The sequence below is a fragment of the Gymnoscopelus microlampas genome (assembly GCF_963454915.1).
Source record: "Gymnoscopelus microlampas genome assembly, chromosome: 22".
Lineage (NCBI taxonomy): Eukaryota > Metazoa > Chordata > Actinopteri > Myctophiformes > Myctophidae > Gymnoscopelus > Gymnoscopelus microlampas.
Genome location: NC_139959.1, coordinates 27,195,676 through 27,211,851, shown reverse-complemented (window position 1 = coordinate 27,211,851; position 16,176 = coordinate 27,195,676). Strand labels below are relative to the sequence as shown.

The window sequence follows — 16,176 nt, the reverse complement described above, 5'->3', positions numbered from 1 at the left end:
AAACTAATTGCATTAGGGGTACATATACATACCGGCAGCTACTGTAATGGGTTAGTGCATTGATGATGATGACCATAATAAAGTTCAGTATTCCACCACATTAGCTGCCGGTTTTTCAAATCACAGAGATGCCTCAATATTATAGTCTAATATTGAGCATGGACTGCATTTCAGATCAAAAGAGATTAGGTTGATCTGGAGCGTTTTGGAGCATTGATTTCATATACTGTATATACTGTATAAGGGGCATGTATTCCTTCCCAGTGTTTAAATGTTAGTCAGAATGATGTTCCTGTATATCTGCTTTTCTTTCTGAACACATCCTTCACTTTAGAAGTCTTTGACCTGACATGAAGGACATGGATGGTGAATCCAGCTGGAGTTAGATTATGTGATGGCGCTATAGGGACATGTGGCTTTACTCCTGTTTAACGGGTTAGCAGAGCAAGAAATAACAGAAACGTTATCTGGGCACTGTGTGTGTGTGTGTGTGTGTGTGTGTGTGTGTGTGTGTGTGTGTGTGTGTGTGTGTGTGTGTGTGTGTGTGTGTGTGTGTGTGTGTGTGTGTGTGTGTGTGTGTGTGTGTGTGTGTGTGTGTGTGTGTGTGTGTGTGTGTGTGTGTGATGAGGTCATCACCCGCACACCTTTCTGCTGTCCCCGCGGGGGCCCAGATGAAACCAATTAGCCGGTTCGCGTTCCCGCTGCGCTGGTGCCCTCAGTCTGTGGAAGGATTGGATGATGGTTTTCCCAGCCCCAACGGGCCCACCGCTCATTCGGGCCGCTCGCGTGCCTCTCCCCCCTTCCGCAGGACCAGGTTCGGGCCAAGTCTCAGGTCACCGACACGCCAAGGGATGGATGACACAACGAAGAAGCTGCCGTGAGGCGAGAAGAAGAAAAAAAGAACAGAGAGAGAGGGAGAGAGACCTGGCTGTGAAAGTGATGGAAACTCACAGCGAGCCAGTGTTGAAGGGAAGAAGGTGGGGGGGGGTACAGGCAGAGGGGGTGATGGGGTGTGAAGGGGGTGCAGGTGCAGGTGCAGCACCGCGGGGGGGCGTCACGGCTCTCGTAGCACCTCGCGCTACCTCCTCCAGCCCGCACGCTCTCTGGGTTTCATCTGAATCGCATCACCCCCCCGCCCCACCCTAAACGTATGTCTGCTCTGCTCTGTCACATGAGGTGTTACCATCCACACACACACACACACACACACACTGTGCAGAGCAGAGCACGAGAAAGTCGGCAGGGTCATTGTTGAAAGGTCAGCTCTAACTCGGAACATCCCTCGGTCCTCCGCTGCCTGCCTTACCACGACACGTCACAGAGGTTCAACAGTGTTTTAAAGCCTCCCTGTCAAACGCCTACTGTGAGACTGTTGCATAGCGTATATCACAAAGTCGGCTCACATTTTCATAAGAATCTGCGAGCCCGGCCAAGGTTCTCAGTTCGGAAGATCAGAAGTGGTTCTGATGATGACGGGGCTGCTCTAGTTTCCAGCGTGAGTCCACCTCGGGTTCATCGGGTCAAAGTATCAGTCGAATACCTTTTTTTTTTTAAGATTTAAATAAATATGTGAATATTAAACTTGGTATGTCTTCGTTTGTAGCCCTTTTAAAGTCAACAAGTCATCAAAATACTTTCAGCTAAACTTTATAACGATTTAACATTTAACGTTTGATGTCAGAATCCATCTGGGGGCCTCCTTGTTGCACAGTACACCTCCGTTGTAACAAACGGGGACGGCGCTGATGCATGAATGCCCTGATGTTGGCCACGTATTAGATTCTAGCAGTCTCTCAGGTAGTTCAACACAAGCATGCCTCTGTACAGCCATCTGACAGAGAGGCGTATTTCCAGCCAGGTAACCCACTCTACGCCGTGTAAATGTTAGTGGATGCCGACAGGGCCTTAAGCCCACCAGCTATTTGCCTGTAGAGGAGCTGAAAGAGAAGCCCTTGTTTTGGTGAGATGCCTCAGATGTATTTCACCCCAAACGCCAGCTGCATTTCTCTCAGGAGAGGCAGAGGTCTGCTTTAATGATAAAGGGCCTATGAACAGTCCTCGTATTGTTTTAGCAGAGCAGTCCAACGTCTTGGCCTGCGCCTGTTGTTAGAGCCATGGATTATTTCAGACTCGGTTTTTAAAAAAGTGGAACCAGGCTGATGCAACACACTCTCAAGTCATTCTATGCAAGCCACTGAAACCGCCAAGATATTGTAGTTTTGGAGACTGCATCGACTGATGTGAAATGAAATGAAATGAAATGGACTCCCAAGCCAAGCAGGCAGGGACGTATATTTTATTCTCTGGAAAAGAATAAAAACCGTGGACCTTTTGCCGAACCAGATCCGTTCCGTTTTTGTTATACTTTATCATTTTAATACAGAGGGCAGGTGCATTTTATTGGGATCAATAAAAGCAGATTTTCCGTTGAGCGCCTGGCGTGGTGAAGAGGCCGCAGGGCTCCTGCTGCTGCTGGGCCAAAGGTTGACGAGATAATACCCGAGGCTAACGCTCTCCCTGCTGCCTGTCCCACTGCCATTAACATACGTGTCGCTTCTCAGCTGATCTCTCATTGTGTCACCCTCCCAGTTTCACATTAATATACTTTATATAACTTCATTTCTCTCTTTCCGTGTATTCATCTCAACTAACCTTTTTATTGCATTTTCATTATGCGATGCTCTTATGTTTGACTGTCTCTTTTTTCTTCCTCACTTATTTTAATGGTACAGTACATAGAACAATCCACGCACAACACTTAACGTATAGGAATCAACAAGCACATTATTGAGAGCCAATGTGTATACAAATCAAGCTCAGTAACCAATCATCTTGAAATGAGACTAAAGTATGTTATTTATGTTTTTCTTCAAGATTCGTCGTGAAAAATGTAAACCTTGCTAGCTTTCATTTTCTATCGAGCATTTAAAGGGATTTTGTGTAGTGTGATGGATGGGCCCAGTTTTCCTCATTCCTGCATGCTGTGTGATGCGATGTTGATGCTGAAACGATTATCGTTCAGAATCAGACCTAACTTATTCTCTTTTCACTCCATTCTCTGATTCTCTTTCCACCTCCCCCTCCCCCAACTCGCTGACCCCTGCTTGGCTTCTGTCTGTGATTCATGCTCTTTCACCTGGCATGGCCTAGCTACGCACACAGACGGCGACGCAGCCCTTACCGGTACACATGGAAACAGCACACACATAACAGTACACAAGAGTCGCAATGGTTTCGCGCTTGCGCCGCTGCCAGGACAGGTCTGGGGTACTTCTTCGTTCGTTACCTTTGGCCGGAGGACAGAGTGGTCATCTGCTGGTCGCGCTCCAACCATACACAGGGGGAAAGTCCTGCGAGGACAGATCACAGAGAGAATATAGGCCTACGGTGGAGCGACTTCCTCCCCAGACCAACAAACCCCTCCGTCCTCCCTCGGACCCTCTTTTCATCTCCATTCGTCTTCTCTCTCATCCTCGGAGACAGGGGCTGATAAAACCATCATGTTCCGCTCACAAAAGACAATCGAGCGTGAGATGGCGTGGGCAGGTTTGTGTTACTGCCTGCGAGGTCGATCCAATACGTACTGCGGCGGCCAAACCCAAAGGAGACAGTGCGTTTAGAACGTGTCATTGCAAGCGAGGGCTTTATATTTAGCCACGGGGCTAATCCGATATGAGGCGGCAAACCGCAAAAAAAGTTCTGAAGTAACTCCTGGCTAGGCACAACGTCTCTAAAAGGCGAGTCGTTTAAGAGTTTTCAATTTTAATGAGGCTGTGTTTAAGTGCACAGTATGCACGCGCACACACACACTTCACCGTATCTACACTTGTGTGAGGTTTTGAGAGAGCACACTGTGAGCTAATTCTTGTGTGTCCGTGAACGTTTGAGTTTGGCGTATGAATGTGCATTTGTGTGTGTATTTATAATTGTGTGTTTGGCAGGGTGAGTCAATATAAAACCATATCTATCCGGAGATCTAAAGTTGAGTGTTCCCAGTAAAAACAGCAGCTAAATCAGTGCAGTCACTTTAGCTGTATGCCATGCGGTGCATCGAGAGGGCAGAACCAACCAGGGCCCACAGAGCAGAACCGGCCTCAACCAGAATGCCCCAGTTGGACCACCGTAGATGGTTACCTGGGCACATACTGTACACGTTTCAGAAGACATTTCAGTAGCTAAGGATACAGCAGCAACAAATTTAAGAAGTGTGATTGAGTGAACTTTGTGTTTAAAGGCCTTTCAGGCATTTGTGTCCTCAGTGCAAGTGAAAACCTACATGTACTTGTATGTTCCAGAATTGGAACTGCCTCTGTCTCTGGTAGCAGCCAGATGTATGGGAGACCACGAGATGTTGCACGACAAATTCCCATGGCACGAGCTTCCATGTCCAATACCGAACGGGGCGTTTGTCCACAAGCTGTCATTGCCCCATCACACATTTAAAAGCCAGACTGGCATGCATCAATTATGTATAGTTCTCATGTCGTGTCTAACTTTTGTCAATTATGGCGATGTTTTGTCTTATACTTATTTTGAGCTTATTTTATTTTTCTTGCGAATCGGACAGCCGCATGTATTCAGCAGAGAAAATTATGAAAATTCCTTGAGGTCAGGTTGTCCTATGAGGGTTTCGTGCGTGGTCTGTGTCAGTGTTTGTATGTGGGTACAGTGACCTTGGGTGGTTATAAAGGGCTCTGTTATGGGACATTTTATGTTTATTTGTGTGTTTACAGCCATGCAATTTATGTTTACAGTATATGAATTTATCTCCTGTCTTGTTTGCTCGTGAGCTATATTTGCTGTTTGTGACACATAAATGTTAACAGAGATTTTCTGTTTTGCCTTCTCTGCCTTGCCCCTCTTTGGGCCCTATTCTGCCCTCTTCACACAACTTGGTCTTTTTCTGTTTTGTCTCCATGATCTGTCTTCCTCTCTGTTCTAGGTTTTTGGATCAAATAGATGTGAACGATGAGACTAACTTTTGTACCCTTTTCCTCTATTCCCATTCCCATTGTTTTTCCTCCCGCCCAGGAGGAAGACTTTCAGGACATGCTCAATTCCGCCCAGCAGATGGAGAGCCAGTACGGACACCTGTTTGAGAAAGTCATCGTCAACGACGACCTGGTGGCGGCCTTCAGCGAGTTGCGTCTGACGCTGAAGAAGGTGGAGACGGAGACGCACTGGGTTCCCGTCAGTTGGATGCACTCCTGAGACTCACATGAATGCAACAGGACTACAGAGGGATGGGAAAAAGGGAAGGACTTTGATAAAAGTAGGCAGGGCTTTCTTTTTTAATTTGACGAAGGGATGACGGGGATACAACTGGACAGTGTCGGCACTGCATGGTCACTGTCCCCGGACTGGACAGGGCCCAACCTGAGCCTCCGTCTTGATCTTGGTCGATTAAGACCTGGATCTGGATGTCTTGAGTCTACACCTGGATCTCTTGGATCAATGCTTAGGACCTCTGCGGATGGCTGTTGACTGTAGTGTGGCCTGTGTCTGCAATACTGTGGGTGATAGGGTGTGGCCTGAGCCTTTTACTTGGTTTTGAGCTCTTCTGTCCAGACCAGCCTCTGTGTGGAACCAGACCGGACTGTCTGGTTCTCAGGACCCGGCAGCCAGCACATCAGAGAGCCTGCCAATCGGTGGCATGCCAGCACTGGACTCCTTCCTTAGTGTGTGTAGAACATTAGGTCATTAGAAAACCAAAGGGATTGAGATAATTTTTCTTGGGGATGGACAGTTGACATGCATATGTCTGTAAAGAACTCAGCCTTGCAGGAGAACTGAGGAGAAGAGAGAAAACAAATATAACAACAAAAATGGTTTGCCTTCCGTCTTTAATAAACGCTTCTAAAAATGCTTCCGCGGACTGTTGCTCCCCAACGTCCAAGCAAACATCATCAGGTACACTTGGGAATACAAGGGAAAGAGGTGTAGTTTTATTTAAGAGAAATTAATATATTTTAATAGTTTTTTCAGCTGTTCTTTTGCATACCGTTTTATACGCATATCTCGACCGTCGTCTGTAGCACTCTGTGAACCCATCTCTCATTTTTGATGAGGGTCCAAAGTCGGCAGCCTGTTTTTGAATTCATCACCCGGTCCAGTTTTGTTTTTGTTTTGTTTTCCCCATGAATGCACATTTCACCGAGGTGCTTTAAATTCCATTGAGGAGCTGATCAAGACACTAGCCGCCCTTCATGTGGCGGTGCCCAGCATCGCAAAGTGTTGTGAGCTTGTAGATTAGATGTACTTCATTGTCCACAAGGGAAAATCATTTTGCTCAGGTCAATACAGAGTAGACAAGACGATAGGTAAATACACCACAGCTAAAAGACACCACAATAAAAGACTGAAATTCTAATGTTATAAAAGATATATCTAATTTAAAAGGGGTTTTAAGAGTGTCTCCACACTCTTGAAATGTGCATACTAATGTGTGCATGTGCATGCACGTGAGCAGCTGTTGGAAGAAAATGTTCCCAATCATGTTTCATTAGGGCGGAGCCTTTATAGCCTGAACAAGGGCTCTAATAGGCTCATAGCCCACTTGAATATTCATAATTAGTTACGAAGTAGCCACTTCTGACTCAATAAGACCCGTGTTACATAGAATAGAGATTAGGAGTCCATAGTTATTTGGTTGTCTCCCCCATTTTCTATTCTAACTCACACTTTATTTTTGCTCTATCTTTTGGGTTTTATATAGTAGAGAGAGCTTAATCTTGAAGAATGACACATTTAGCCTTCTTCTCTAGCGCTATCGGTATCTCCCTATTAATTCTAGACAAGGATTGTTTCCACGCTGCTATATCTATGCTGTCATGTTCAGGGGATAATCCGGTGCTTTTAACACATGCATGTCATTTACTTGATTGTTAATACTTTAAGGCCCCTCTATCATAAATCTGTATTTATATGTTGTCTGTTAGCTATGCGTCTTCAGCTCAGGTCTAAGCTCTGGGAGCTTTGCACTGTGCATATTTTTAGCCACCTCCCCATGTATAATTAATTTACCATCCAGTCTTTTTGTTTCATTTTTGTTCATTATCAAAGGGATAATACAACTGCTTTCGCTCCAGTTTTTATAGACCGTAAAAAGCACTATTGAAGCCTACTGCAGTCACTGGCTTTATAGTGTATTTTTTATTACTATGCCACTAAAGTATCATGTATTAATATGTACTGTAGCTCAGCTTTAGATTAACTTTAATCTTTATTTTATTTGTTCATATCTTTTTATTTTTGCTCTTGGTAAATTGTATTACTGCTCAAAATCAGAGGTTTACAGTGTGTGCAGAAATATTTTACTGTACATTAAATATTGTATATGAGGCAAGTTGTATGAGTTCCATATTTTGACAGCTCTACATTTTATATTAAAAAATATTTGACTAAACCTGTTTTCATGTTGTTTCTATAAGGCACACTGGTTTGCAACTGGTGATCCTCATTACTCAGGATCTTAACGTCAACTCCACATACTCAGAAAAGACTGTTGTCCTTCAAACGATGGAACCGTTGACGTGATATCAGACTATTCGGTAAATTAAATGGGCCTAGACCTAGTGCCCTTGGGTACCATTCACATGCATTTTAACTCGGTTTGAGGGAGAAACGGCTGCTTTCTCCTCCGCCCCGCAGAGGCCCACTGCTGCATGCACAGTTGTACAAATACAACCGACACCTTTTGTCTTTTGTATGACAGCGCTGAACAGCAGTAAATGTCAATCGCTGATTGTTTATCTCACCCATATAGCCCATTACTGTTCATCAGTGAGTTAGACATTTTTTACTGAGCAAGATTTAAGTTTAAATTGTTCTCCGTATGATATGATTGGGTGGAAGACACTCGGGAGCCCTTTGAGTGGGGCTACAGAGGCGGTGGCCGGCATCCATCCAGTGTACACTGAAACATTCAAAGCAGTGTGGCCCAATTAAACCCCGGTATCTCATGGAATTGGGCCAAATGACTAAGTCAGATGTTACTGTACCTTAAAAAACATGTTGTTTTTTTTGCTTTTTAGGGGTTGGGTGGATTGGTGAAGTCCTGCCTGCAGTTGGAAGGGGAGGGGGGAGGTTTGAAGAAGTCTTACCTGCAGCCAGTGAGTGGCCGACTGGGGGATTCAACAGGCCCCTTGGTTGATGACGTTCCAAAACAAATCCCCCACCCGTCCAAATCAGGTCACCTAACCTTCAGATTTCCTCTTTTCCACAGAGCTCACTTTGATGGCTACGCAGAGCAGGCTTTTTCTTTTTTTACAGCCGAGGCGGGGAGGGAGGCGGAGGGGAGAGACGGGGGAGGTGGCGGGGGGAGGTCATGCAGAGGTAATGGCTCTCGCGTTCGGCCGAAGGGGGAGGAATCACAGTTTTGCAGGTCTCTCTCTCTCTCTATTCTCACCCTCTCTTTCCTAATTTGGATTATGGAATCATGGGGGAGGGGGGGGGGGGGGTGTTAAAAAGGCAGAGCAGGAGTCCTGGTAAGTACAGGGACACGGGGGCTCTGGCCCATTGTGCCCTGCTCTGAACTAATGCAGACGAGGTGAGTAAAAGTGACTAAGAGAAGCCGGCCTGGTTTTAGCTTCCAAAAACCATCAAGCTCAATGATCCGTGTTTAACACAAGAAAAACAACTGCGCCTGATCGTCCCATAGAGTTTTTAGGGGGTTGGGGGCGGGGGCGGGGGGTGTAGTTTGAAGGGGTATGGCAGCCGTGGGAACAGCGTTGGCAGTGACAGGTAAAAGGCTCTAAGTGAGTGCAAATGTACCTCCTATTTCCTTTCACGTCGTAACGTTAAAGGCTGACCCATGTCCGGCGCCATATGCACCTGGTTCTCATGGGGAAGAAAGTGTCCCTGACTCTCAGTGCAAATGTTCCTCCTATTTCCTTTCACGTCGTAACGTTAAAGGCTGACCCATGTCCGGCGCCATATGCACCTGGTTCTCATGGGTAAAGAAAGTGTCCCTGTCTCTCAGACTTGAAAGAGACAAAAGAATAACATGGACTATGAGGAGCGTAGGTGGCTGGTGCAGCGGCTCCCCTCATCTCCCTGCTTCAGCTGAAGTCCTCCCAACAAGCCCGAAAGCTTTTCACTCCACAGTTCAACCTTCCTGCACCCCATTACATTGAAGTCTATCTCATCCACTCCAGTGTTCCTCTAGTGTGTTTATTTGACTCTGTCTAGTCCATGAAGAGCTGTTGACCTCATGGGTGTTCCGCTGGTGTTTTGAGTGCCTTTCGCGATCACTGGGAGTGGCGCTCCATGAGAGGCCGTGCAACAAACGACCAGTGCCTGATGTGGTGTCATCTCATCGGCAGTCTGACGGGCACGCTTGCTCGCGTACCGCCACTTTGAGGTGTGAGCCGCCCTGCGCCTACGAGGAGCCCGCGGTGGTGGTGTCAAAAGTGATGGGGGAGCGCTTGCGTCAGCCCAGAACCTGTGTTTTTCATGCGCTTGCGAGTGAGGAGGACAGAAACACATGTTCGCAGATTAGGTTTCCCCCCACAGTGCCACAGACGATGAAGAGCTAAGAAAGACGAGGAGACAGAGAGCCGCGCGTTCACCGAAGCCAGGAATCAGTCACATGTACGGAGCTTATTTAGATGAGTGATGACGTGACTGTGACAAATTATGTGTGCATGTTGTGTAGCTGCGTCTGTGTCTGTGTGTGAGTGTGTGCATGCACTGTGCATATGCATGTATGTATGGTCGCATCAGCAGAAGAAAAAACAGAATATATTTCTTGCACTAAATAGCGGTGCCCCGAGTACTAGACGAGAAGAGCTGCTCACATAAATCTCCATTTAAAAGTCTATAAAAGTCTCGAGTGCCTCTAGCCTCTGACTGATTTAAGATAACAAATCTCCCTCTTCCTCTCTCGCCGTCATTCCTAGAAGAAGTCATTCCTAAGCTGCCGTGTGAGGCGAGGCCTCGCCGTGGTTTCCACCCGGTTCTGACATGAACATTAGAGCTCACCGAATCAAAGAGCCGCTTTCTCTTCGCTTCCCCTCTCTGTCCCGTCGACCATAATACTTTAACAGGACGAGGTTTAGGAATCCGAGGATTTATAGTAAGAGATGTTGTGCTTTTATCTTCCATATCCCTGAGATTAATGTTTGCCCCCGTTGGACCGCAGTAGGTTCTCATGAATCGCTCTCCTTGTTGGAGGTTTTTTTTTTTCATGTATTTATTTTCATGTCCATAAATCCATGTATTAACAGAGCCTTTGTTTTGGGGGAGAAGGCCAGGGCCAGACGAGTAGGGTGGATGGGACTGGGGGGGGGGTGGTCTCAGGAGACGTACGGTACAGGGTATTAAGTTGTGGAAAATCAGACAGCACTGTCCCATCCAAGGCCAAGCGACATGTCACAGACGTTCCTACAGTACATCCCGCCCACCCCCCAATCTTCCCGATGCTTTTCGGAAACCATTCTGAGCAAAAAAATGACTCAGAAGACTGCCCTCATGATGTACACTCCAATCGTTTTGATTTACGGAGCTAAATCATGATGTCTGGGATAATATCCTGAACCGGCTCTCAACGTGATAAGCCCTGCCTCCGCAACATGACAAACTGTACATCATGTGCACCGGAAAAGGGAGGGAGGTAGGGAGGTATGAGGGCACTCGAGCTCCTGCTGACATCCGATCTTCTTCATATAAGGTCCTCTTGAAAGAGCCATTCTCTCCAGGTTTCTCATAACCCTCTCTCTCTCTCTCAATATCTCTCCCTGTGTCTCCCCCGCTGCGGCTCTTTCCCCCTCTCTCTGTCTTGTTAACGAGTCCTACCTTTGCCCATGCAGCCTTTCATGTGGCACACTGGTCCACCACAGCAGCGGGAGCCTTATGGGAGCCAGCCAGCCGGCCATGCTGCTGTTTTCCTCATCCCCGTTAAATGCCCCTGACCGTAGGGAGATGGACTGGAGACCGACGATGCTTTGCGCCGGGTAGCTTCCGCCCACCCTGTCTCCTCTGCTCTAATTAGCCTCCGCCATTACCTCATGTCTGTAGGCAAAAGGTCTGCCGGGCCCGTTACCTTGAGCTGTATTTCCCAATTATGGGGCTCCTGGGAACCTGGTGGCCGGGGATCTAAGGAGTGAAACTGGGGATGCCCTTCATTCTTCCTCGGTCTGAGAATGGCGTTTCACCCCGATGAGTGTGTAGAAATTATAACAACAGGCTCCCTCTAATAACCGTTGCATGGTGGGTCATTAATGTAGGGTAGCGTATGTATACGCTGCCTGCTGTGGCGGTCCGGCTTAACTCAGGTATGTGTGTGTGTTTGAAAGTGAGGCCGAGGGGGTAAAAAGTTAAGTCGGAGGGTCCTTGGCTGTGGAAATTCCTCTGACGTGTTGGAGCTAAAGCAGGGTATGAGGGCGAGGAGGTTGCGTGCAGTCATTGACTGTGTTTGGGGAGTACAGAGCTGTCCACCTGTATTTTCTTAAACTTTTGCCATGGCCTTCCCCCTGAGCCTCATTGCCCTTTATCGAACCACTTTTAATTACACGTCGCCGGACTGTCATGTTTAAGGTGAGAGAGCTGTGGAGGTCGCAACCTTCGTTGTGTGCATTCCAGAGTCTCTGTGGTCCGTGACTTCCCCTGGTTTTGACTCGTGACTTACTTGACAAGCGAAAGGAGGAAAAACTATAACATAACCTTTTTCAAAACGTTGCTGTTTTAAAGGCGTTGCTCACAGCTGATTTCACTCACTCACTGACAATTTAATTCCCGCGCAGGGTATGGCCTGAATGTACGACTTGCTAAAATGCAGTACATGCAAATGTAAGTCATAAAACAGTGATTCGCCATCATCCAGCCACGCACAACTCCAATGGAATGCACAGGAGAATCCAGCTGGGGTAGGAGAGGCCAGCGGCAGTAGCCACACTGACCCTGTGTAATGACGGTAAGTGGATTACAAGGAGGCCCTGGTCACCGTTCACTAATGGTGAGTCCGCTATAGAGTTACCTCTATGTGGCAGCAGGCACACCACAGGGACCAGGCCTAGGACCTCTAAGATACCTGAGAAGCTCATTTCTCTGCGTGCAGGGACCTCAGATGAGCTGACGGCTGTCTCTAAGAAGGACCGGTGCAACTGTTTTATAACCTAACCAAAGATCAGATATGGCAGCTAGCGTTAACTCTGTTACTGTGTAAACCTACTGTTGAGCATATCGTCGCTGTCGTGGTTTATAGTGTTCCAGTTCCAATTGTGTCTGCTCATTTCTTTGTGTCATCACTTCCAATTTCACCTAATGTTTAATCTGTCTCTTTCCTGATTGGATCGAATTGGTATCCCGGCCTGAAAATGCTTTTTCTGTTTAATAAAGAGCTGGAGAGACATGTAGACTCCTATTACTGAACAAACAAACACTATATCAATGATTACTATCAGAATATGGAGCTATTTAACACTTATTTTAACCAAAGAAAATCACTTACCCTACCTTTAATGTAATGTCTGTACCTCCGCCATGGGGTCCCACAGTAGATTTCCAGTGGAATGTTTGCATTGGGTTTTGGATACATTTAAAAAATATATGCTCTGTAGCAAACAACGATTTATGATATTAACGATATTTTCTCCACAAATCAACATCAGGTTTATTTTTTTACGATTTTTGAGTCACATTAATAAAAGTTTTAAAAAGCACATAACGGCATCAAAATTCATGGTTGCGATATTAACAGCCTTAATTTACTGTATGTCACAGAAAACGTCAAACTATCTTAGGCTTATGTTAACCGCAGAGTTTATTTTCCTGCGTAAATCAAACACCCTATGGCAAAAAGCTTTGGAGCTACAAACTGTAGCACTCTATACCCTGCCATGCATTGCTGTGGGCAGGGTAATAACTCTAGTAAATTTAAATATAGACTATGGGTCAACTTTTTACGTCAATCATTACTGATCTGAAGCCAGGTGACGTTTTAAACTAGAACATGAGTCCACAGCAACCCTAATTTGCATCCTTGCAATGGCAAAGATTTTTACTGATTACTTTGGATACGTCTTCAGCCCTTTTTAATCCCATGTCACCTTAAGTCGAGTTGCTAGAACTAAAGGACCACTATACTGTAGTAAACATATGCCTCTTGGCTATTGTGACAGAGCAGCTTGACTAATTTACTAGTATTACACATTCATTGTATGTGATGCTGTTTTGTATAACTTGTAGATTCTCAGTCCCACAGAAGGTGCACATTCTGTTGTGACATGGAATCTAATATACTTGTGTTTATCTATTTATCAGATGCTGTAAAGGGGAGGCTGCCTTGAAGCCTGAGGAGCTGCTTAATGCTACATGGGGAGCAGCTTGGGTGGATTTTGAATGCACGGGGTTGGTTGATTGTAGCCATGGGTGGGGTCTGTTAGACTATATAAAGGAGAGCTGAAGGAGAGCTGGTCAGTAGAGTGTGGGCTGTCATGGGGAGAGGCTGACGCGTTATTATGAATCCCACGCCGCGTCCTGGATTTAGACCCGCCTTACGTGTCTGATTGGCTCCCCGGCAGGCATAGTTTTACTGAGGTTAGGGTTAGGGTTAGGGTTAGGTTTAGGCATAGTCTTACTGAGGTTAGGGTTAGGGTTAGGGTTAGGTTTAGGCATAGTTTTACTGAGGTTAGGGTTAGGGTTAAGGTTAGGTATAGGCATAGTAGCAAAAACGAGAACTGTCAATCACAGCGACTACTGACCAATCACAGCGCCCGCTCAGCGGGTTTGCCACGACGCGGTGTGGGAATCATAATAACGCGAGGCTGACACCTTACCTCTCTGTTATTTATGTTCTGTTGAGTTTGAGTTGTTTATTTCTTTTGTTATTTCACATATGTTGTCCAGGCCTGGAATAAATACTTTTCATTTTCACCTGCAAGCCTGCCTCCTGGTCGATTTATGACATTTAAAGGGTTTTCCACTGACTAAAATGCCTATACACAATCCCACTTGGTAACAGCTATAGCAAGCCTTCTTTCTGGATGTAGAAGAAAAATCACACCCTGTGTGAAGGAAGCGGTGCCTTTGATGAGCCCCGTATTGATGTCATCAATATTTGTTTATAGCCCAGCCAATAAGAATGTCCGGGTGTCCGGACAGACACACGGACACCCGGACACACGGACAAAGTCAGATATAGAGCGGTTGGCACCGCTAAAAATGATTCTGTAATTTCTAACTAACGTTGCCAATAAAAGCAGGAATCATGTAGCTGCACATTACCAGTGTTTGATTGTCTTTATCCATACTGTCCTTATGAAATCACTGACATGCTTCACTGGCTTTGTTCACTGTCCTTGGATAACAAGCATTTTTAACAAAACGTAGTATAGGTTTGTATTTGGCCTGCATACAAAGGCCTCATGTCATGACAGATATTACAGGCCCACTTTGTCATCAACGGGCTTCTGAGAGACACGGTGACAACATTACTGGAGCGCTTGGCATCTCTGTATCAACACAGCATGGTGTTGAGACGGGCCAGGCCTTATCTTGACAATCACAAATGTATCTCACTGAGCTAGTTCCCAGAGGCCCAGAGCGCAAGCCAGGGCCCTGAACTCACACACCCAGGCCTTGTTTTGACAGGTTGTCGTTCATCTCTTGGAAGACTTGGTATGAAGAGGAGCGCGGGGTGGCCAGATACACACATGCGCCATGTTCTGTTGTTATTATTTCCAATCAAGCCCTCCTCGAACCCTGTCTGCCCGCCTGGGAGGTATGGTGGGAACTCACATGATCGATCACACGATGTGTCAAAAACAACAAAAACATGACTGAAGAATAAAGAGAGAGCAGGATAACCTGAGAATAAAGACATGCAAGGCGCCAAAGATTAAAACAAAAGAATCCAGACTGAAAGATGCAAGGAGAAAAACAGGACCATAATAAAGGGGGAGAGGGGGAAACCCTGCCCCCACTTTGCTAAGGAAGAATAACACGAAAGCAGCGTGTTTTTGTAATGGGTCGTGTCCCTTTACAAGCTGATGTAATACCCAATAAAGAGCCACGGGCCGGCCGAGGGCCACGGCAGCCGACGGGGTACTGGACTAGCGGGTCTTGACTGGGCCAGATATACCACCAGCCGTGGAGGAAAGGGAAACGGCATTGTGAAAAGGTCTGGTCCACTCACTCACTACGTGCTAAAACTGTCAACCCGGGCCATGAGTCGCATGAGAGGATCCAGGTGGCCTGGGCCCTAACACAAACAAACCGTAAAGCACCTCACCTTTGCCCACTAATAACAGTACGTTTTACGCTAAAGTGTGACCGCTTTCGGCGCATTAAGGTGTCCTTGAGGAAATGCAGAGAAAAGTCCAAAATGCTTCCAAAACCTGAGAAGAAAGGAGATGCTGTAGAGCTTGTTAGCGCAAAGCGCAAACGAGCAAGATCAGACGGGGGTTCCTCACCACAGGGAGCCTCAGCCTGTGTCTGTGTGTCATGTGTCAGCAGGTGTTGATGGTGGGGAGTGCTGGGAGAGTGTTCCTGGGAGTACTTGAGGTTTTGGCTGAAGACAACGGGCCCTAGTGAGTGATGCTCCACAGGGGCTGCCTGACAGCCAGCCAGAGTTCAGGGAGTGAAGCACCTCCTGAATTAATCTGGATGGGGGAGGCTAAAATGCCCACAGTGTAGGGTCTGGCTGCCTGGCACTCGCCCTTTGTAAGCCTCCAGAGAGGAGCCCCAACGGTATAGCCCCCGCAACCCCCCCACACACACACACACACACACACACACACCGGAGTACAGCAGCAGACGCGCTCGCACGCAGTCTGCAGACAGACTGATTAGTCCGCTGTGCTTTGTGATTAGACTACATTGTTAGCATTGGAACGGCACAGCCTTTGAGGGCCTCTCCTTGGCTTGCGGAGAAGTTGTACAGAAACATATTGTATTTCCCAAACTGAACTTCAAAGTGTCCGGTGGGATACTCCCTGAGTGCAGCTGTCCTCGTGTTTGAACACTGGACATACTACTGTTTATAAACAAAAGGTCTAGTTTTGTCACACCAGTGATAATGATTACTGGATGATTATACTGTAGGACATTATTTGTAATAGCTTCCTTTTGCAAAAGTTCCCCTTGACCATTGACGCTTGCCATGTGCTCCTTGTGGGCCTGAGTTCTGCAGTACAGCTCCTGTCTTGTCCCTCCTCTATCTCCGTCCCCATGTATAAA

At 46.6% G+C, this 16,176-nt stretch overlaps 1 protein-coding gene across 2 annotated transcripts in view; it reads left to right on the top strand.

The window, feature by feature from the left end:
* mpp7a (MAGUK p55 scaffold protein 7a) overlaps window positions 1–7,405 on the top strand; it is a 155,436-nt gene extending 148,031 nt beyond the window's left edge. For both annotated transcript variants that reach the window (XM_084048569.1, XM_084048570.1), the window contains one exon: window positions 5,032–7,405. In XM_084048569.1, coding sequence (XP_083904695.1) covers window positions 5,032–5,211 — 180 coding nt within the window. In that variant the 3' untranslated portion in view covers window positions 5,212–7,405. The remainder of the gene's footprint in view (window positions 1–5,031) is intronic.
* Window positions 7,406–16,176: the final 8,771 nt, after the last annotated feature.